The 22,643-nt window shown below is 33.0% G+C and overlaps 1 protein-coding gene across 1 annotated transcript in view; it reads left to right on the top strand.

Annotated features, from left to right (window-relative positions):
* LOC129231681 (cadherin EGF LAG seven-pass G-type receptor 3-like) overlaps positions 1 to 22,643 on the top strand; it is a 153,168-nt gene that overhangs the window by 117,996 nt on the left and 12,529 nt on the right. The window contains exons 8-12 of the mRNA XM_054866044.1: positions 1,453 to 1,590; positions 9,253 to 9,341; positions 10,365 to 10,662; positions 14,652 to 14,853; positions 18,481 to 18,603. Of these exons, the coding sequence (XP_054722019.1) occupies positions 1,453 to 1,590; positions 9,253 to 9,341; positions 10,365 to 10,662; positions 14,652 to 14,853; positions 18,481 to 18,603 (850 nt within the window). The remainder of the gene's footprint in view (positions 1 to 1,452; positions 1,591 to 9,252; positions 9,342 to 10,364; positions 10,663 to 14,651; positions 14,854 to 18,480; positions 18,604 to 22,643) is intronic.

Genomic DNA, 22,643 nt, shown 5'->3' with positions numbered 1-22,643 from the left:
GCAGTGGGCAGAATAAAACCCATGCAAATTTTGCTTTTTAGAACACACAAATCTAATTGACGTTATAATTTTGTCCATGCAACAAGTACAGTGAAACCTGTGTAAGTTGACCACTCGCGGTGCAGTACTTTGGCGGTCAACTTAGACAGGTGGTCAACTTATAAAGGGCGGTAATAATTTATTTTATTTTACTTTTTTTTTTTGGTCATTTCTTGCACCATGTATTCATTTTTTGAGGAATTCACCCTTACTCTTTCTGTTCAACTCACTTTCATTGTTTAACATTATTGAAAGTGAAACAATAATTAAAAATACTATTCAAATAATTTTGTTAGTTTTTCCTTGTTCATAACTATATTAGACACTTTATTTTTAGAAATTCCATATATGCCAGCTAATATTCTCTGGCTTTTTCCATTTTCAGTTAATTTTAATATTTCATACTTTTTATTAATCTCAAGTTCAGCTAAATTTCTTTTTGAAGCCTTTTTATGTAAAACTTATAGCACAAAGAGCAACAAGCTCGACTCTCCCAGTTCATAAAGGTAAAATCAAAATATCCTATCTCTTATCCCTTGCACCAGAAACATGTAACATTACTCATTAGCAAGCCCAGATCTGCGTACCCGCTGTGCGATAGGCCCGCGTCCTTAAAGGGGCTAACGGCCCTAGAAATTGAAGAAAAAATAGAAAAAAAAAAACTAGCACTAAGACTTATTTACTTTACTAATAGACACTGCTGGTCACTAGGGGGAGGGCCTACATATTTTGTTGCAGGGGAATCAAAATGTACAAGATCTCTTTTCAGCACAATTCCTGTGTTGTCCCAACATATTGCAACCAAAAGGAAAGACTGAACTTTTATACTGACACCTATTTTTATTGAACAGAGTACAAAAAGCAATCTCAAATAGAACAACAAATGAAAAACAAGTTTGGAGAATAAAGAGCAGCATTAAGCTTTATGCTGCTGTTTAGTTAGTAAAATGCTGTTCTGTCATCAAAGCATTAAAAACATTCTTGAAAAGCTATGAAAAAAATAACAATAATAATAAATAAATAAATAATAAAATAAAATAATTTGCTGAAGAAAGTTAAAAAAAAAAAAAACCAAGTGGTCAACTTACAAAGGGTTTTTTACAGTACTCCAAACCAAATTTGGCGAGCATTAGTGGTCAAGATAGACAGGTGGTCAAGATAGAGAGGTGGTCAAGTTACAGAGGTTTTCCTGCATTATATGAGATAGGACTAATTCCGTTCCTGACAAAAGCGGTCAACATAGACAGGTGGTCAACTTACAAGGGTGGTCAACTTTACAGGTTTTACTGTATGTCTAAATTCACACTTCATTCTAATATAAATACGAAATTCCTCTGTATTTCTAATAAAAGTAATTTAAAAAAAAGAATGGGAAAATGAAAATTTTCAGAACTAGTATTTATTTGGTTTCAGGAATTTATTGTAGCTGATGAAATAGCGGAGAGTCTGCAAGTAATGACTCGAGATGCCAAAAATTTAAATACTGAAACTTTGGAATCAGCAGCGCAAGCGATAGAAACGATTTCTTCTTTTGCAAAAAAGGATAAAAAGGTAAGAAAGATAACTAACTGAAAAGTGCTAAACATTTTCATATTGGAGTGAAATGTAAAATGAAAATATTTGACATTAACTGATTTTTAGATGTTTCCAAGTACTGATGATAAATGCTTCTCAATGCTGATTTAACTTACAAACGTTGAAGGAAATTATAAATATTAGTTAAATTTCTAGTATTTCTGCACTAAATATATCTTACAAATCTAAGAGGAGCGACTTTGCAATGAAAATATTTTACTAAGTTAGAAGTACTGTAATAATATAGGGCTTTGCGAGGAAACATTTTTGCCATTTTTCTTGAGCTAGCAATTTTTGTGAGAGTTTTATAGTTGAAGCAACTATTTCCCCCGCATATATTAATTTTTTCCAATGCAGAAAGCCTTTATAATTTCTAAACGATTGCATGCAACTTTCATTGCAATCTTGTGTGCCAAACAGCGCACAGTGTTTCGATTAGTGCTAGCTAGGTGGACAAAAGTCATGTTCGAAGTTCTAAACTTTGGTATAGGGATGATGCAAACAGTAAACCAAAACATGATACTTATTAGTTATTTGTTTTTGTCTAACTCCCTTCCGACACGTGAGTAATAAGGTTCAAAGGTAAGTATCCGTTTGTACTAGAATAAATCATTTGAGTTCCAGACATCATTTCGTCACACAAAATTAAAGTGTTCTTAATTTCCTATGATTTTATTGTTCAAGATGGATATTATTTATACTAGTAAGTGCTTTTCTTTCCTAATTTAATTAATCTATCCGATAGTTAAACAATGTTAAAAATTTTTTTAAAGATGAACGAAGAATTTTTTGCCCGTTTCAAAACTTTTAAGTGCTGGCAATGACATGTACCCATTTGTACCCGGGCTAAATTTTCTGTATATAGTAGCTGCAGTTTTCCCATTATTAATGAGACGTATTAGAGTCAACACACTCGAGTACAATATATTTTTTTCACTCAAAGCTTTGGGTGCTTCAATCATTCTTCAAAGAAATCCTTACTCGAAAGAAAGTACTCTAGAGAGAAAAAATATGTTGCCCTCGAGTGTGCTGACTATAATACACCTTATTAATAATTGGAAAATGCAGCTATTATATACAGAAAATTTAGCCCGGGTACAAACGGGTAAAATCATTACCATCACTTTAAAGGTTTTAAACAAGCAAAAACTCCTTTGTTAATCTTTAAAAAAAATTTAATATTGTTTAATTATCAGATAGAGTCATTAAATTGGGAAAAAAAAGCACTTACCAGTGTAAATAATATCCATCTTGAACAGTTAAATCATGTAAATTTACGAACACTTTAATTTTGTGTGATGAAATGAAGAGTTCTGAACTTGACTTTTGTCCACCTAGCTTCTATTAATCGAAACACTGTGTAGCGTGGGGTTTGTCCTTGCATGCAGTTGGTGTTAAGGTAACTTCTTCTGATGATAAGTACATTAGTTTCAGAAAAAAAAATAATGCATTTAAATTATTTTTATATCATAATTGCTTACTATTCAACTTATTTATATCAGAAAAAAAATTCTTGAAAAAGGGATGTTCAAAACCAAGTTTTATAATTTAATGAACTTGAAATACTAGGTGGATATGTTTTCTTCCAAGAAATAAAAAGTGTACTTATATTGAGTTTACTTCTGTTGCGCTAAAATTGAAATAAAAATACGTGCTCAGCTCATGAGAAAATTGGCAAAAAAAAATTGTCTTAACTAAAAAAACAGATATACTTCGTTAGGGAACTTAATAAAGAAGGAAAATAAACTATAAACGATAATTTCTTCATTGTTATCCAACTTCGGAAGAGATCTAAACAAACGCGAAGCTTTTGATAAATCTATTATAAAATGAAAAACAAAGAGCAGGCATAAAAAGGGTGAGAACCCCAGCATTTAGGAATGAATATTTTGCTGAATGTGTGTATTTCTAGAACGAATGGTTAGCAATCTGTCATTATTTAATTTTAATCTTAATTTTTAATATAAAAATCTTACTCTCGAAAGTCAATTCGAATTACGTACGTGCTCCAAATATGGCCACCCTAAGTTTCATGGCCTAATAGCTAGCTCATTTATGATTCAATTGAATCCAAAATTTGCATGTTCATCACTTGACTCATAAAGAGTTTTAAAAAAATCCATTTGAAAATTCAAGTTTCAATTATGTTTTTCAGAAGTTTTAACAAAGAAAGGCAATTTGATCTGAGTAGGAACGTAGATCCTCAATAAATGCAACTCTCAAAAAAAAAAAAAAAAAAATACTCATTCTTCATATTGTCTATATAAAAAATATTACACCACATTTGGGGAAAAAAAAAACATTATTAAAAATTCCATATTTTCTTCAATGGAAAGGGAAAAGATCAATTATTGTCACATTCGGGGCACTGATAAGTCGTTATTTTCTGTTTTTTTTTTTTTTTTTTTTTTTTTTTTGTCACTTCTGCGCACTGTTAGTTCGTCAGCGCTTGCAGCACAGGATTATATCCTCCCACCGATCCTTGGTATGTCCTACAAAGGACACCTAATAAGGCCAACAACCATGGCCTTATTGGGCTACAATCCACTTTTCTAAGTTATCAAATCACAGGGAAGTTGACGGTGCACAGTGACATTTTTCTTTTTGAATTCCTCAACTATGTAAATGAAGCTTCAAGAGCAATTAACGGCTTTTTATCGTAGTAAACTACAGAAAATGTTGAAGAAACAAAACGTACTGTAAAATAAGATCAGATAGTCTTGACGCGCTCTACGTGCACTCTTCTGTAAGTGCGCATTTACCGGATGATAACAATCTATTTATTGATAACGCTTTATCATCAGTTAGACTTTCGGATGACAATGAAGTCACTATCTAGCAAATTTTTACTATCCTACATCATTGGGGGGGGGGGGGGGGGATTTATTTTACTCCATAAACTTATTTGGAGTGCTCCTCTTATAAGAAATTTGTCTTGAATGCTTATTTTGCATTAAAGGAATCAAACGAAATGATAGAATCAAATATATATAAGCAGTCTTTTATTTAAATATTCAATATAGAATCTCGTGTGTGTCGTGTTCGTGTTACCCAAGAATTCTAATTTCCTGGTGAAACTAAACCATTAAAATATTGTTAATGGCTAAATCCACACGCGCTATATTTTTCATGAAAAGCCTTTGGATTTTACGAAAACTTCTGATCCTGGGAAAAAACATCTTGACCTCAGTGTAAACTAATACAACCTAAATTCAAAAAAATAGAATACTTTTTCGTTTTCGGGAAAAGCTTAATCTAACAAAATATAAGTGCAAAGTATGTATTTAAGTGAGCGTGTCGCATTTTATGGACTTTAAAATGTGCATAATATTTCATAAATTCTTAATTAAAAATTACCTTAGACAGAATAACCCAAAAGTCATAGTGATGATGATTTACATTGAGTCAAAAAAACAGAATATTAAAATGAAAAGTTAAAGAACCATTTTCAAAAGAAACAATATTTATACTTTGTCACATCATTTTTTTTTCTCCAAACACAGCTTTAATTCTTTCAGACATGAATTCTATCAACTGTTTATGTATTTAAGTCTACTGATACTATTTTCACACCCTCTTCAGTGCGACAATGAGTTCCATTTTGTTGACTGAAACTAGATTTTGATCCTTTTTCTATAAATTTGACGATGCTACAGATTCTTGATCGTATTGGAGATCAGCATTTAGTTGCGTGACCATTAGTTTATATCGAAATCCCTGTCCCCGTTTCTCTAAATATACGAATCGATTTTGAGAAGGAACACGAATCGGAAACTTGCTGAAAGATAATGTGTCACTGGATGGGTCACTGTTGTGCTTCAGAAACGAATAGCAGTAATTCCATGTATCTTGACAAACTTCGGAGTTCATACATTGTTTCAAGTTACATACAACTGCGTCCAGTTCCAGTAACTCTCATGCATCCTTATACCATAAAGGATGTCTTAAATTTGAGAGAGCGTCTAACAAATAACCCAAGTGTGAATCACTGATTCAAATAAAACTTTGCACATCGATAGAACACCTAAAAATATTGAGCCCGTATTTTTTTTTTTTTAATTGGCAACAAAACACTTTAACGGGATGAAATTTACCCCTAAATGTTGAATGATTGGGATATTAGAGGGTACAGTATCTTCTTTAATTTTGAATTTTAACTACAAAAATAAACTAAAGTCAATAAAGAAACTAAAGTTGACGTGTTTGAAGATTTTTCTGAAAATACAATTTATAGGGGCAAACCATTCCTCGCAATCTTACCCCGTCGCACGGCTAGTTGCCGATGCCATGTCAGATAAATCACCTTCTTGACCTCAACATTTCCGATTTCAATAAAATTTGGCATTAAGGACACATATGACAAGATAAGTAATCCTGCCAATTTTTAGCTTTCTATTCAGAAAATTATTTGAAATATAAGCCTGTAAAAAACTCAAAATGTGCGAAAAAATTAAAAATATGTTTTTACAAATGACTGTAACTTCTCTCTTAATTATAATAGAATGAAAATTCAAAGAATATTGTAAAACTAAAAAATGGAGCTTTCTATTGATATATAACATGACTTTCTTATGATAGATTTAATTTTCGTGGTAGTTCACCGTGACGAGGTAATACTGTGAAGGAGAGTTAACCACTATAAACAATATTTTCAGAAAAATCCCAAAACACGTCAACTTTAGTTTTAGTTTTTTCAAATTTTTTATCATTATTAGAATTTTTTTCATTTAAATTTAAAATAAAAGAATGTATTGAACCCGATAATATCCCAACTATTCAATACTTAGGGGTAAAATTCACCCCGTTAAGTGTTTGTTGCCGATTTAAAAAAAAATACGGGTTCAATATTTTTAGATGTTCTATCGATGTGCAAAGTTTTATATGAATCAATGATTCACACTTGGATAAGGTTACTTGTAAGACAAGATTTCTCAATCGCTTCGCTTTTTAAACGCCAAGCTCGAACATCTCTTTCGCCAACAGATATTTTAAATGAAAAACATCACTGAATAAAATACTTTCCCAGAGTTTTGTTTTACCTAGATAAGCTTCTTTTTGCACTAGGAGAGTCGGATACGTCTATGCTTCACGTTCATCTTTTGTTTTACTTTGAGGAGCCGAAATTGAAACTGCAGTTTATGCAATCGTCCAAGCATAGTTGGCTTGGACACGATAACTATTGTCCGTTTTTCAGGAGAAGGCACTTCGCCACGCCTCCTCGAAACGCAGAGTTCCATTTTACACGGGGGTCCACGCGCTTCTAAAGTAGACAACCAGACAGCCTTAATTTGGGCGTGCATTTTAATGTGGAAAAAAGTCTTAGTGCCCTTTACATCACTTGCTTCACTCGTCTGTTGTCATTTTCGTTATTCTTACATTTTAAAAACTGCTGCTCCTACAACAAAGTGCTATGATCCGAATATACCTTCTGCCGAAAACAGAGAACTATAATCATCCGATACCACGTGACGAGGGAGGAGTCAAGTGCCTTCTTGTAAAAAACGGGCAATACATATTCCTTCCAAGACTTAAGAACGTAAAAGGTGTTTTAAAACGATTATTTTGCCCGATTCACTTTAATTTGAATTCCTCTCTGCCAGATGTTATAAGCTTTCTATCTCATTTGCTTCAGTTACTTTTTAATCGGTTTGTCCTTTTATATATTTTTTTAAATCTTCGTGTTTGTAGAGTGTAAAATGTTCATTTGACCCATGATGAATTGCTTTTTTTTTCTCCTTTACTTTGGGCAATGATACAATTAGCACCTTCGATGTTTCCGATTTATCACATTTACGACCTATTTCAGAAAAAGAAAAACGTTAAAAATGTCCAGCTACCAAGCTTTACACTTGCCGCAACCTATCGGTTAACAGATATGCAATTACTTTCGCTGGTTTTCAAAATTCCCATTAAATGAATTGATTATTCTAATTTTTTAACCCACATAAAAAAACAACATAATTTTCAAACGTGTTAACGACCTTTAAATTGTAAAAATAATATCTGAAAAGTTGTTAAAATTGTTTTACCCATTCGTTAATAACCTTTTTTACTTTAATTTGCATTCATTTTACCCGACTGATTGATAAGTTTTGTTTCAACAGTTCTGATATTCTATTATTTTGAATCTGGGTTGTAGCTACTAAAAGTGTCAACGCGTATGAAAAGCAAAATGGCTTGTCATTTCGAAAATCCTAGTGATGCCAAATAGCCTAGAAATATGCATTTAAAATTAATAGCATTAAAAAATAAAATATTTGGGGTATTGGAAAGTAATGCCTTTTTTCAAGCAAACAAATTTTACGGGTTTTTTTTTTTTTTTTTTAAATAAATAAATGATGTAATTACTCCTAACAGCCTTTTGCCATCTAGTATGTAAATTTTTAATCCCGAGTAGATAAAAATCAATTAATCTTTGGAGAGAAATATCTGGAAATGACATCTTGGATACAAGCCAAATTTTCAAATGTGTGCTCTCATAGAAAGTGTTTTAGCAATCGGAAGAAAAGGAAAATCGGATGGTGAAACTTGTAGTGAGAATATTTCCACTATTGTTAGCAGAAAAGCAGCGATCCTGAAACACGATGACGCATGCCCCACTGTTCAAGGCCAATCCTTAAAAAATTAATGAGCTGTGGAGCATGTATGTAATACAAAAACTTACAAAATTGTCCGATATTCAAAATGCAATCTCCAGACAGGTTGCTCAAATATCTATAATAAATCAATTTTTATCTTTTCAGAGTTGAAAATTTGTGCACCACACGACAAATGGTTGTTGATAACGAGGGTAATTATATCGTGGATTAAAAATAAAAACTTCAAAAAAACAAATTGTTTGACAAAAATTAACATTACTTTATATCCCCCCTAATATATATTTTTTTTACGGTTGCGTGACTTTTGGATCACCCTATATAATTGAGGCAATGAGAAGCAAAATGGATGTAAGTAGATTTCTTTAAGTTTTGAGAGTAAAATGCGTTTAAAGTTTAGATCCTAGGTAAATTTTCATTTAAACTTTTTTCTAAACAATACTGTATTTCAGTACCCACCAGAGCTACTAACACTACCTCTTATCCCAAAACAGAACGGAGGTTCCCCTATTATTTATACTGGTTATTTCTAAAATTTAAATTTTGGCACTTACATCTCCTTACTGCCTTAATTGTACTTAATAGTATCTTTTTTTAAGGTAGCGCCTTGAATGTCAAACTATTAATGCACACATTAACGCATAGCTATTTTCAGAAGTTCAAGTGTGAAACAAAGACCTGATAATTTTGGGTTACAGAATTATACTTACTGATCAACGTAAGCAAGTTTTTTATCAGGAAAAACTACTTTTCTCATTAAAAAAAATTATACATTGTTAAATCAAACTCGGTTTGCTGCAAATTGCTAACTTTTGCTAATATATTAGCAGTTAGCATTAAGTAAAATTCACTAAATTCTTTAGTTACGTTAACATTACATCTTAATCAGTTTCAAGTTTAACGGTGCATTAATTTTAAATATACCATTAACGTTAAAAAGGATTGAAGTCAATTAATTTACTCTTAAATAATTGTTTTACAAAGCTATATAGGGAGCAAAAGGTAGAATGTGTTCTATACTTTCTATATTTTCTTTTTCCAGCTTGCTGAGGACATGGTACAAGTAATAAGCAACGTTATGAATGCTAATGGAAGCGTTGTTAGCGAAGAAAAAGCCAGTTTGACAGAAAAGTAAGTTTATTGTTACCCGTTCGGTGCCACTTCAAACTTTCTTTAAATGACGACACAGTTCTTGAAAAAACACAGGGGATTTATTTACAATTATGTACAAGAAATATTGTTAACAACTGCTAAATTAAACATAGCAATCAGGCAAATATCAATTAACACCGTAAACTCAACGGTAAAACACGTATTTACATCAAAATACGCAATAACACAGCGCGAAGCGCAACGAGAAACGAAACTCACAGTTAGAAAGCAAACCAACTAACTCTCCCATTCACAAGACGCCCAGCGTTTTGTACCGAGCGAAGAAATATCTAGAAAATTCTATAAAGTTCTACACATTTCTCATATCTTCTTTTTTTTTTATTCCATTCTCAAACCTTATCGTTCAGAAATGGGGGGGACCGTATACTTCAGTCGAATGTTAGGGGGTTGTATGTACATTACAAGAAACTATTTACAGGTTACGTTACTACAATAATTTTAGATGAAAGATAATGGAATAAACGCCAAATTTAGCTAGATTACAACAAATTAATCACAAAAATAATTACTATTTACAGAATTTGTAACATTATTTTAGCAATGCTAGTTCGATTGTAAGGTTAAGATAATCAGCAATAATACATAACTGATGATAGATACAGTGAACTCATGGAAATCACGAAAAATGTTCATAAAATCCAGACTTCGTAAAATCGAATAGCATTGTTTCAATGAGATTACTCGCGCTTCTTAAGCTGTTCGTAAAATCATGAGTGTTTGTAAATTAGATGTACGTAAAATCGAGAGTAATCTGTACTTCGAAATCGTTTTAGATTTGGTCACGTGACGAACTTGACAGATTAATAAACCTAATGCGATTTCGTTTCCGTGACTGGTCGAAAACGGCAGGGAAGAAGTTGGAACGGTGCAGGAATCGCCCTGATTGTTTCGTATTGTTCTCCTGGAATAATGAAATAGTTTTTTCAATGTGAATCATTTTTACTACTTTGCATTCAACATTTGATAATGTTTCTTAAACAGCTTGCGTCAAGTTGTCGACGATCTTGCTTCAAACGTAGAACTAAAAAGAGGCGAAGTATTTGAGATTGAGACGTATAATCTTCACATCAAATCTGTTGATTGGCATCCAGATGAAGAAAGTGAAAGTGAATCCTCAGAAGAACACCTTGAGTTTGAGGCTCCGAATAGTAACGACATATCTGCGCAGGGGATTTTTCAAGACGAACAAAAACCAACAACTATTGAAGACGTTATCAAAAATTTATCAACAGTTAGTCCTTTTCCCTTGCCTAAAACTACAGAAAAGACAAAAGTACCGGTGAGTACTGTTATTATTTCTTAAACTGATATGTTTTGAATTACAATCTTAATTTTCACTTGTTACTCAGAAAACAGCATATCTGATTTGCATTGACTTTTATTTTGTTAGGAATTTGTTTATGAGATGTTACTTCAGAGTAATAATTGAGTTCCGGTTTGCAAAGAACAATACCATAAATACGGGCTACGGTGGCTCACATTTTGGAACTTTTTTTAATCTTTTCTCAATAATTTTGTTACTGTTCGTATTTCTAAGCTGTGGAAATGTTTTCAGCATCTAGAGTACTCTAAATTTAATTTTTGAATCGTTTTCTTTTTTTTTTTTCAAAGTGTTACTAAACCTTTTCAATTGTTTTTTATCAGGGACGATTATAATCTTGCGCTTGGGTTACTTTGGCCCAGTGTGGTTTTCTCAATTTAAAATCACTGTCTCACTAACTTGAGCCAAAGAAAGACTTGTGTACACACGAAAATCTAATTATTTTAATGAAAAATACATTTTATATAAAGTTTGAATGACACATTTTACTTTAAGGAAAATTATTTTTTTTTTTAATATGTGTGTAAGTGTAGGCTTATGTTATTGTCTCACAAACTGCCAACGGAGAATAGTCATCTTTTCATTAGGTTTCGAGGTTTAATAATTTTACTAACAAAACGCCATTTGTAAAACAAAGGACCCTTAATTGTCGGCCACTTCTAAAGCTTGCTGGTGGGTTCCATAAACTCAATAACAGTTCCTTCTTACCTCACAGCAGCGGCTATCTCTGGAAACCTGAGGCCATTCTATTCTACAACAAAAAAATTCCATGAACTTTCCAACAAATTTCCCAAAATTTGTAAGTAGTTGCAACTGAGTCGACTTCCGTTCTGGACCTTCTAACAATTTCCAATTCCTCTTCGTCTTACGTAATAAAAACCACGTCACTGTAGCCTTATAAATTGAAGCTGGAATCACTCTATTTATCCATTGATGAGAGTTCCTAGTTTTTTTTTCTTGCGCTTTTCTTGTTTAGAGTTTTACTTTTAACATTTCTTTTCCTTTCTTTTCCTCTGACGGATTTTTTCAATTTTTTATCCTGGGTCAAAGTAGGACTTAATTTTTAAGCTTCGTAGACATTACTGAGTGCCTGAGGCCACTCCCTAACGAATATTGCTGAAATTTATTTTTAAATTGCTTCCTAAAGGTTAACAAGAGAGCGTTGTATCTTTTTCTCAGTTTCGGCAAAGTAGCCCGCGTTTACGGAGCTGGAAGCAACTGTAGCTCATGGTTTCTGTTGATGTTGTCTGATATTTAAGATAAATTTTTTACAAGTATTTAAAAAGAGCATTTGTGCGTAATACGGGCTGTTTGACATTTAATTTTCAAATTATTAGTTTCTTGCAAAATATGTAACTGCAAAAACATCTGAGTACCTATCGATTTTTGAAAAGCCAGGCGTAATTTCTTCGCTAAAGGTTTCCTTTTTTTTCTTTTCAGATCAAGATGTCACCAAGGTTTTTTTTTTTTTTTTTTGATGACACGTAAACATTAGCATATAATATTGACAAAAATAATCTCGCTAAATATGGTTGCATTTATGTTTTGCATATTCCTGATTTTTGAAAAAGTACCTATTTTTTTTAATGGTAAGTATTATTTGAGACTAAAAAAATTTTAGTTCAGGACCAAATCTGTAAATGTTTAAAATTTAGTACTAGCGTTTAATCCTTAAACTTTTAGATTTATTAAAACAGTAACAGAAAGAAACACTAGTTAATTTAACAAACAAATAGATCTTAATACAGTGGCACTATCCGACTTTTTCTTCTTTTACTGCTTACAATGATCTTCTGCGCGTAAACATCTGAGAGAGCTTAGGCTTCTTCAATTGTTTGCAGGACTCTGTCCCTGTTTGCTTCGCTCGCCATCTCGCCCCACACCTATTTTGTTCGATCTCACCTTTGGCGACCAAATTGACTTAATGATTGTGTGTGAAATAGTTTTAATTGATGTTTTAGTTAATATGTCTGCTTGTTAAAGTTGTGAGACTGCGAAGTTGGTTTATCGCAAAATTTCGAATTTTTAGGTACTTCGTTTCACTCTGAAGTCCTAGTGGTTCTTTAAATCTATGTCGAAATGTACAAATTTTAAAAGCATAGACTAGCCACCAGAGCGGCTAGATTAGTCGCCGAAGGCGGGTTGGTGCACACCGAATTCAGTAGTGTACTTCGGGAGCTTTACCCTCTTCAGCAATACATTAATTAATTCCCTTCCTCCGTGGCGCATTAAACCATGCATCTCACTTAATCCACTTTCACCCGAATCAGTAATTATTGACCCAATGACAACTTTTCTCCAGCGTCTACTCAATCTACTTTCGATCAAACCAGAGGATGGAATTATTGGTAAGACGTCAGCTGCTTTCCGATTGTCGGAGCGTGTGAAAAGTCTTCGAGGTTTGACGTTTTAACTAATATCTCCGCAAATTGAAGTCGAGCAAAGGTGAGATTGGCCGTATGAGGTTCCCCGAAAAATTGTGTCTTTTAGTACTTGGATTGACTCTCGGCACGTTTCTGTTCACGAAATGAAGTTACATACACGCAGACAAAGACACACACACAGACAGTGTCTCACAGATTTTTAATAGGAGAGGCATAACTTCTGGCTATCGTCTTTTCGGCATTAAGCTCCTTTCATTTAGTTTTTATGGACTTTAAAAAGATGCAAAATTTCACAGTTTTAGAAATTCTTCAGTATAATAATTGAAAGTTTTCCTTAATCAAAGTTTAAAAAAAAGAAGAAAAATCGAATTTTAGAAAATTCACTTCAAGCTTTAAGGTGCACTGTATCATGAAAGTGTGTGATTTGAAGTAACTTTGTACCAAGTTCAACGAAACTCAATCGAATGTCTTTGTCTTTATGCAAAAACATGAAAACATACATGTATGCTTCTGGCTTTTATAATAGTAAAATATTAAAATTATTTTTATAAATGTGTTAAGATTTGCTAAAATCCTGATTAAACAAAGAATCTACCCTCACCTGCATGATAAGACATGTTTTTATTTCATTCGTTTTTTACATAATTTTTTAACTAAAGAAATAGAGCAAATAAAACAATAAGCAAAGAACGCATGAGTACTGAGTATATACGTATCGAGACCTTTTTTGTGTGCAACGTGACTGACTCCATTAATTTTCCACCAACTTTCTTATGATTTCAACTTTAATTTGATTTCCTAATTTATTTCCCTTTAGTTTGGTTTTCAATGTAACTTGCTCGATGAATTTCATCTGTCTTCCTCTTTCTTGTTTGCAAATAATACTTTTACTTAGTTATTCATTTCTTCGAAAAAATAAACTTAAGAAAAGGTAGTTCTTCAATAAATTCATGCATAGTCTAACTCTGATAAAAAATATGTTTGGCCTTGAACAGGCTCGTTTATGTTTTGTACAACGTCAAAAATAGTTATCGAAACCCTGATTGACAAAAGAAGTAACGACTCACCTCATCCCTATGTTAGAAATTGGTATTGTCCAAGCTTCGGCCCATCGGAAGTTAACTTATCAGAGCCACACTATAAGTAACCTTAAGTGTATAAGTATTGTTCGGCACAGGTTAGACTTTAAGAGTGACAAGCTGTTAGAGAGTAATAATAAAGGTAATAATAAACGTCATCGGCCTCCAGCTTGGCTATGTCTATTCTAAATTGATGATTCCCAATTACGATGAAATGGCAGCGTTTGTCGTAATCGTACGGCCGATATTTGTTTGAGAGCACTTATATCTTAGGGAGTTCACTGAAGAGGGAGGTATTATTGGTGCTGATAAGTTGATTTACCTTCGCAGTAGTATTTATATAGTAAGCCAGCTTAGGTGCCAATAACCCTTCCCCTTTTCAGGAAGTTTCCCAAGAAGAAATAAGCACTCTCAAAGTCAAAGTTCATACTATCCGAGGCGAACTATTTGCTAGTTTTTTTAGTCACATTGTTTTCTCTCATAGGTGGTGCAAGTTTTCGTTCCGAAAGAAGCATTACAAGAAGCTCATCGACAACTCGAGAAAAATGTTCGAGTTAAATTCGTTGTGTATTACAATGATATACTTTTTCAATCCAAGCCAAAAACCACTCCGTCTTCTACAGAGTCTGCTTTTGATGAGGATAAGTCAAATGACTTCAAACCATTACCTCAAAATGTAAATTACAGTAAGTAGACTTTTTTCCTAAATTCAAGGGAGCGATACTAAATTTAAGCTTTTCAAAAAAAATCCAGAAGACTGTTTAGTTTAAAACATGCGCAGTTTTTCATTGAATTTACAGATTTGTGTTTATTGCCCATCTTCTATAATATTAAACCGTAACTGAAGATACAAGTTACAGTTTAATGAGTTGCTTTCAAATTCAGTGGAAAATTCTATGGAATAACAGTCTGTCTTCGGACAGACAGACAGGCAGGAAAAAATATTCGGAGAAACAGACAACAGACAGACAAGAGCAAATTTTAATGGCATAGAATGAAGAACATGTTTGATGAAGAACATCTTTAATAATACATTTTTTTAGAAAATATTTATAACATTGACAAATTAACTCCCCACGTAGTAAACAGCACATATATATTTTTGCAACTTTGTAGAATAAAAAAACATGTAAGAAGATGTTAGAAATAGAAATATACAGTTAACAATTAAAGTAACAAAAAAAAATTGCGAAAATAAACTTTTTACGGTTTTCAAAGCTTTTTCCAACAGTGATAAACCAGGAGGTATCAGCCCATACATATGAAAGTACCAATAATGAAAACACAAGCATTCAAGAAGGTTATATACAGAATGAATAAACAGCTTTCAAATTTAAATAACAAATATACCTTCGAAAAATTTTAAGGTTTTTTAAGATTTCAACAAGTAAAGACAAACTAGGAGGCCAACAACCCACCTGTTTCTAGTCTTTTTTTTTTTTTTTAATTTTATCTTACCTGAATAATAATTACAAAGCAATAAAACATGTTCTACAGTTTCAGCTTCCTGTATCCAAGAACAAATATCATTAATCAAATTAAATTGAAACATAACTTTTAGAATTCCCATGTCCTGTAAGAATTTGGGTTAACTTGAAGTCAGTAGAGAGTTATTTACATTTCGATCGCCGAAAAATATTTGGGAAAAATCATTTGGTTCACATTTGTTTTTTCTTTTTTTTTTTTTTTTCAGCAAAAATTATTCCAGTTCCAAACAGTTCTAACAAAGGCCACGTGCATGTAGTGAGACAACGAGACTAACACTGATACATCATCCTCCCAGAAAACTCGCATTTTTGGTCAAAACTTGATCTCTGTCATTGCCTAGATTTCCACTACGGCCCTGAAACATTGATATAGTACATCGGTTTCCAACCGTTGGTTCGCGAACCCCTGGGGTTTCGCCAAAATAATATTGTCATGGCTGAATTTAAACATGCTTGTTTAAGATGAAGTCTTAAGTCCAAGTGGGTTTTCATTCATCATTTATTAATTTGTCTCTGGGACATTTGATATTCTTTTCATAACAATGTTACTTTCATGTATGCCTACTTTCTGACATACAGGGTGTCCAGCAAAGGACTCCCTGGTTTCAAAATTAAATATCTCCGAAACAAAGGATGATATTGGAATAAAATAAACGGTATGTTTACTGTGAAACCCTTAAAAATTATATACAGGAACTTATAAATTAGTTTTAAAAAGTTCCAACAGGTGGCGCTGCACTCTGTAATTGCAATAAAGGTCGCCATAAATAGTGCTGCGAAGAGGTTGGACGATAATTTCTAGCGTATATGTAAGCATATCTGGGAGACTAAACTAAAAACTGCCAACAGGTGGCGCTGCACAATGTAATTGCAATAAAAGTCGCCATAAATAGTGCTGCGAAGAGGTTAGTTGTTTCAGCAGTTGTTTAGTCTCCCAGATATGCTTACATATACGCTAGAAATTATCGTCCAACCTCTTCGCCGCACTATTTATGGCGACTTTTATTGCAATTACAGCGTGCAGCGCCACCTGTTGGAACTTTTTAAAACTAATTTACAAGTTCCTGTATATGATTTTTATGGGTTTCACAATAAACATACCGTTTATTTTATTCCAATATCGTACTTTGTTTTCGAGATATTTAATTTCGAAACCAGGGAGTCCTTTGCTAGACACCCTGTATTTCACACCTAAAGAATTAAGTCTGTCATTACAAGGCGAGAGTTTTACCTCTTTCGTTGTGAATGATAGAATTGATACCATGACGAAAAAATTCGGCTTTTGAATATACAATGTATTCAGATGAAATATTACGAATGCTTTGGTTTTCTCAGTAGCTCAAGAACATCGATTAAACTTGATGGAAACATTACATGGACCACACGCAAGCGTCTTCTTAATATCTTTAGTTAATTTTCGGTTCTTAGTTTCTTTACCATTTGAGTGCGACAAAATTTGTGCTGTATGTAAAAAGGGGTTCATAAAATTTGTGCAGAAAATTTCAATTGTAAGAAGTGAGCTTAAAAATATTGTTTTGAAAAAAAAAATTTTTGGTGTAATAATTATAGTTTTGCGTTTCTATTGTTTTTCGATGTACGTATTTTATTCCGCACTTTTAGTAACCGAGAAGAAAATTGTTCAATACTCAAACGATTTATGTATGCGCACAGTGTAATCTTTCAAACAGCTGGACTCGTTGTATTTTTCTAGAAGGCAAATTTAGAGACCTACCTAATTTTACTGAAAGTAAAAAGATGATTTAGTTAACTTCAGACAGTTTTCTAAAAGTTATTTTTAAAGAATATTGTTTAATCGACGTCTGGTTTAACGTTACAGATTAATGTACATTGTGCAATGGCGTATTTAGAGATTCTGCGGCTGTCGCGATGTTGTTTTGGAGCTCCTTAAAGATGAACAAAGCTACATCACACACTTTTCACGATCCTTTTTTGGATACCTTTCAAGGTCCCCATAAGGCGTGTCCATGGGGGACCCTCTCAATTACGAGAATTGTGACATGGTAAATTCGCTTTTGCAAACGTACTGTCGTGGTAGTAAAAGACATTTTAAAATTTATTACCATTTAGACAATGTTTCTATGTGTAGAAGGATTTTTGACATACCCAGAGATCAATACAAAGAGAAATTAAATGTTGAATCTATTGTGCGGTAGAAACTGTCAAATATTTGAGCCAAACTAGTATGAGCTTCTTTGTTTCCCAAATATCCCATTTTTTTCAAAGATGATCGAAGCTCAACAAATTATAATCACTAAATTTGAATTTGTTTTTAATTCATATTCTAGCCATCACATTAATGTATGTACTTCTATATTTTGCTTTTATGTATTCGTTCATCTTATATATGAAATTATCTTAACTTCTATTGTGTGTGTTTGTGTTTTTGCCTGTTACTTATGACTTACTGCTCAATGGGTTCGCTAAATTCTTTCGGATTTTGGAAGTGGTTCTCAAGGGGAAAAAGGTTGGGAACCGCTGATATAGTATAACTAGATAGTGTATTTAAAAAATTCTTAATCTATGATTTGAACTGAGGCAATGTGATAATACATTAATTGCTGAATTTATTTAAGATTCCCAAAAAAAAAAAAAATCTTTGATATTGCATAAATATGTGAGCTTCTGGATGAAGTTCATCCACTTAACTGGAATGACCCTCTTCCGTCTTTAGAGTACATTTAAAAAAAGATATTCCTTCTAACATCGAAATACTTGCAAGCAATTTTTTGCATTTTCCTGTTTACTTCCCTGTATTTGTGCAGTTATTTTTTCCATAAAATGCACTATCATTTTATTTATTTTCAGAAACTCCTGTACTTCAAATAAGCGTCGGAAATGTGTCGATAAAAAATCTTAACAAACCTCTAATCTACATTCTGCCTATGGAGACTGATAGGAAGCCTGTCTGTGTTTACTGGGACTCGGAAGGTAGAGTTTCATTAACATAAATTTCAGTACCTTCTGCTTTTTATTTTTAAATTGTGCATCAACTCTAGGCATTATATCTATCGGACATAATTTACTTTCTTTAATTGTACCAGTTTATTATGTCAGCATATAATTAATTATAAGTTTACTTGTTATTAAGACTGGTTCTCAACCCATAGATGTCTGTGATCCACTCAGCCTGAAAAGGAAACTACTACTGTCCACCCATTATATTATTACCAGGGGTGCTCCAATGGGAGGTCACTGTGACCTCCCAAAAATTCCTTATTCGGCAAATTTAGGGATAGAATGGCAATATTAATATTTTTTTAATTCCCGAAAGTCCATAATCATCAAATGAACTTATGTGTACACACCTGTGTTTTATCATTCGCCAAAATTTGGAGTTCCACTCGGCAAAGTGAGAATTTCCATCTTCCTAAAGGTTTACTTTCGGAGAGCCGCTGATTATTAAATACATCAATCAGCTGTAACCAAACTCAAAGGTGATTATAATTTTTCAAAAACAAACTTACTAATATTACAGAAAGAACTCTAAAATCTCGATTATCCGCGGGCAGCACATCCGCAGTGTTTCGCACTTTCAAAGAAAAAAAAATCGGCGATGATTAACTCAAAGTAGATAAATGCACCCATTTTAACTTCACATGTGAAAAATCTGTTTGTAGACATTCTTATTTCTTTCTTCCCTAACTTCGAATGATATCAAACCTTCCAAAGGTCACCGAAACCTGACTATAGTTGAAACCTGGTGTTTACCTCTACACTACTTGCTGTTTTAGATCTGTTCTAAAAACTGATTTTTAAATCTACACTACTTATGGCTTTAGATCTGCACTACTTACTGCTTTAGATCTGCACAACTTACTGCTTTAGATCTGCACAACTTACTACTTTAGATCTGCACTACTTACTGCTTTAGCTCTGCACTACTTACTGCTTTTCAGACCTACACTGCTTACACGTGAAACGAGTGACCATACCAGTTTTGTTCGAACCAAACCCCCTCCCTTTTGTAGTATAACCTAACTTGATATAGTTTAGTTCATCTGTTTTCACGATTTGTTCGCATATGTGTGTAATCCGGTTGAAATTATGATCAATCCTTGCTTAGCTTTTGCATGCACAGTTATCATTTTTAGCTATAGTTAAAATGTAAGCAAATGTTATTGATTTTTTAATGTATTGCACACACTAGAATCGTTTTTTTACCTATTTTGCGTATTATCCGCGAAATTCGCTTATTTACGGTTACCCTGCCACTCTGTTCCGCGGATAATCGGGAGTTAACTGTATTATAATTAGCAGCACAGTGATCACTGACTGTAGAGTTTTGGGCGACGCCGCAGACCTAGCACTGAAGTGTTCATCTGTCATAATGTTGTTGAAACCTCGTTTTCTACATGATACAAAAAGTATTATTATTAATGCTACTGCATGTTTTAATAATTATGCTAAATATATACAGGGTGTTCCGTTTTAACCTGCAAGACCTTTATTTTCGCAACCGTTAGTCCTAGATGTATACTTCCAACTGCAAAAATGTTAAAAATCAGATGCAGAGTTAAGATATTGAAAGTTTGAAGCAAACAAAAAAAAAAAAAAAAATGCGTCAAAAAGTACAAAATTTAACTTTTTATTCGGGCCCTAGGTCCACTAACTAATATTTAGAGAAATGATCTCCATTGAAAACTATTACTGACACAAAAAACTTGACAGTTGTGCGACCAAAACTCAAGGAGATATTCCAGTTCAAATCTTTAAGGGACCATACAGAAGATGAGATTTTAACTTATCGCCCTTTCAGAAGAATGACAGGTCGTCAAAGTAAGAAAACCAGGTATTCATATTTTTCATTGCTATTCAAAAATGAATGCAAATGTTATGCCGTGATACGCAAAAACACACTACAAAACCTCGAACAATTTGAAAAATCACACTCTATACACACATATAATTTTAAACACTTGTAAACCGCTATATTTTCCCTCACAAAACGCTGCGTTTCATATCTCGGAGAAAATTGGTCGTACTAATTTCAAAATTTTTGTGTTGGAATAATTTTTCAATGGAGATTACTTCCCTAAATATTAGTTAGGAGACCTGGGGTCCGTATAAAAAGTTGAATTTTGTTATTTTTTGACAATTTTTATTTTTTCATTTAACTTTCAATATCTTTACTCTGCATTTGATTTTGAACATTTTTGCAACTGGAAGTATTCATCTAGGACTGATGGTTGCGAAAATAAAGGTCTTGCAGGTTAAAACGGAACACCCTGTATGTCTGATATTCATCAGGACGAATGTATTTACTGAATATTAACAAAAGTCATTATTTTCACTTACTCGGGAGAATATAAAGTAGTCATCGGACTCTTCCGCGGACCATCGAGGCTCACACAGACCACCGGGTGGGAACCAGTGTATTAAGAGTAAAACATAGTTGAACCGATTATTTCAGAAATTGCATAAGTCCAACTGATGCAACTTTTCAGGAATCAATAAAAAGTGGTTATTTCATTCAGAAATGAACTAAATTCTACGAAAGTTTTTATGACTAATCTAGCCACAAGTAGGATCATTACCTCACTTTAAATTACGTTTCGTTTCGCCACTGAAGTTAATTTTAAAATTTTTTTTTAAATTTGGACTTATGCCCTTTCTGCAATAAATATCCTGAAAGACAAGTTTAATGTGATGAAAATGTAAATCAAGTGAAATAGACTTGTTTCAAACTGATTTATGATAGTAAAAAATAGTACACAAAGTGACAAAAATAATTAGTGAAGTCCGTATATATAAATTCATTATCTTAAGAACATGCATCGTGTATTTTCCTTTTTCTCTCGTTTTGTTTTAGTGAAATAATAAAGTCTGGTGTAAAAAAATTTAAAAATACAAAAACTAACAAACTGAGATAAAAAGCAAAAGTTTAAATATATTCATATTAATCAAATACATCCTCCATGGAAATCTTTTTTTCTATTCTTCTCTTGTCTAGTTTTGGGTACTAAGTTCGATGTACATACGCATTAGTATGACTATGTTCAAAATTGCACTGAATAATCAACTTGATATTTGTTATTTCTTCCAGCAATATGAAAATTTTCCCTTTATACTCAATATTGGCAAAGGTAGTTCAGCCGACGAGAGTTACTTTGCAATATCGTCTATAAAATAGCTTGCCTGAAACTGTTCCTTTGATGTTTTATCGAATTTTTAAACATCATGAATGTTGATAGTTGAAAACATTTGTCGCCCAGTAGAATATTTTTCCAAAATCTCAACTTGGGAGATAAGTCCTCTTAAAAAATGAAGGGCACCTGTTTTAGCAGTTACTGATTTCATTGTTTTCAACAGATGGGACGGTGAATCTTGATGTAGTTTCAGAATTTCACTTATAAGAGATTGGATTTCACATGGTAATAATCTGTCATATTTGTTTAACATTTGTTTTACTGTCCTAAAATCCCGGTCGCAAAGGACAAACAAGTGTCCTCTCAGAGGAAAGTCGTCAGCAATCTTGTTAAATTTCTTTAGTGTTATTTCCAGAAAAAGTCTCCTGCAATGTTGTTCTTATTTTGACCATCGTATATCTCACTGAAAGCAGTTTTTCCGCAGTTCCTAGAGTGATGTCAATAAAAGCCCTGATAAATTAGCGAATTTCATTCCTATTCCATGATTTCGAATCCCCCCCCCCCCTAATCCCCCGAACTGACGAACCTACCATTACCAAAATTATGCTAGATCAAAGGAAATAGTATTTGCTTTTACTTCATTATGCTAAAAAATCTAGTTCTTCTATGATCCTGCCGTTGTGTCTTACTCTTTCTTCCTTCGCCTTTAGTGCAGAAAGAAGGGCATAAGTCCGAGACTTATGCCCTTTCTGCAGTAAACGAAAAATAATACATTTAAGTAAAGTGCTTTGTTGTACAAGGGTTGACTTCCCTGCTACACTGGTCGATGTCTCTAGATACAAATATGGGAAAACAACAGCTAACTCAATTTTGAAAAAAATG

Source organism: Uloborus diversus, chromosome 10 (assembly GCF_026930045.1).
Source record: "Uloborus diversus isolate 005 chromosome 10, Udiv.v.3.1, whole genome shotgun sequence".
Classification (NCBI taxonomy): domain Eukaryota; kingdom Metazoa; phylum Arthropoda; class Arachnida; order Araneae; family Uloboridae; genus Uloborus; species Uloborus diversus.
Note: the sequence above shows the minus strand (reverse complement) of the source record. Positions and strands in the feature narration are given on the sequence as shown.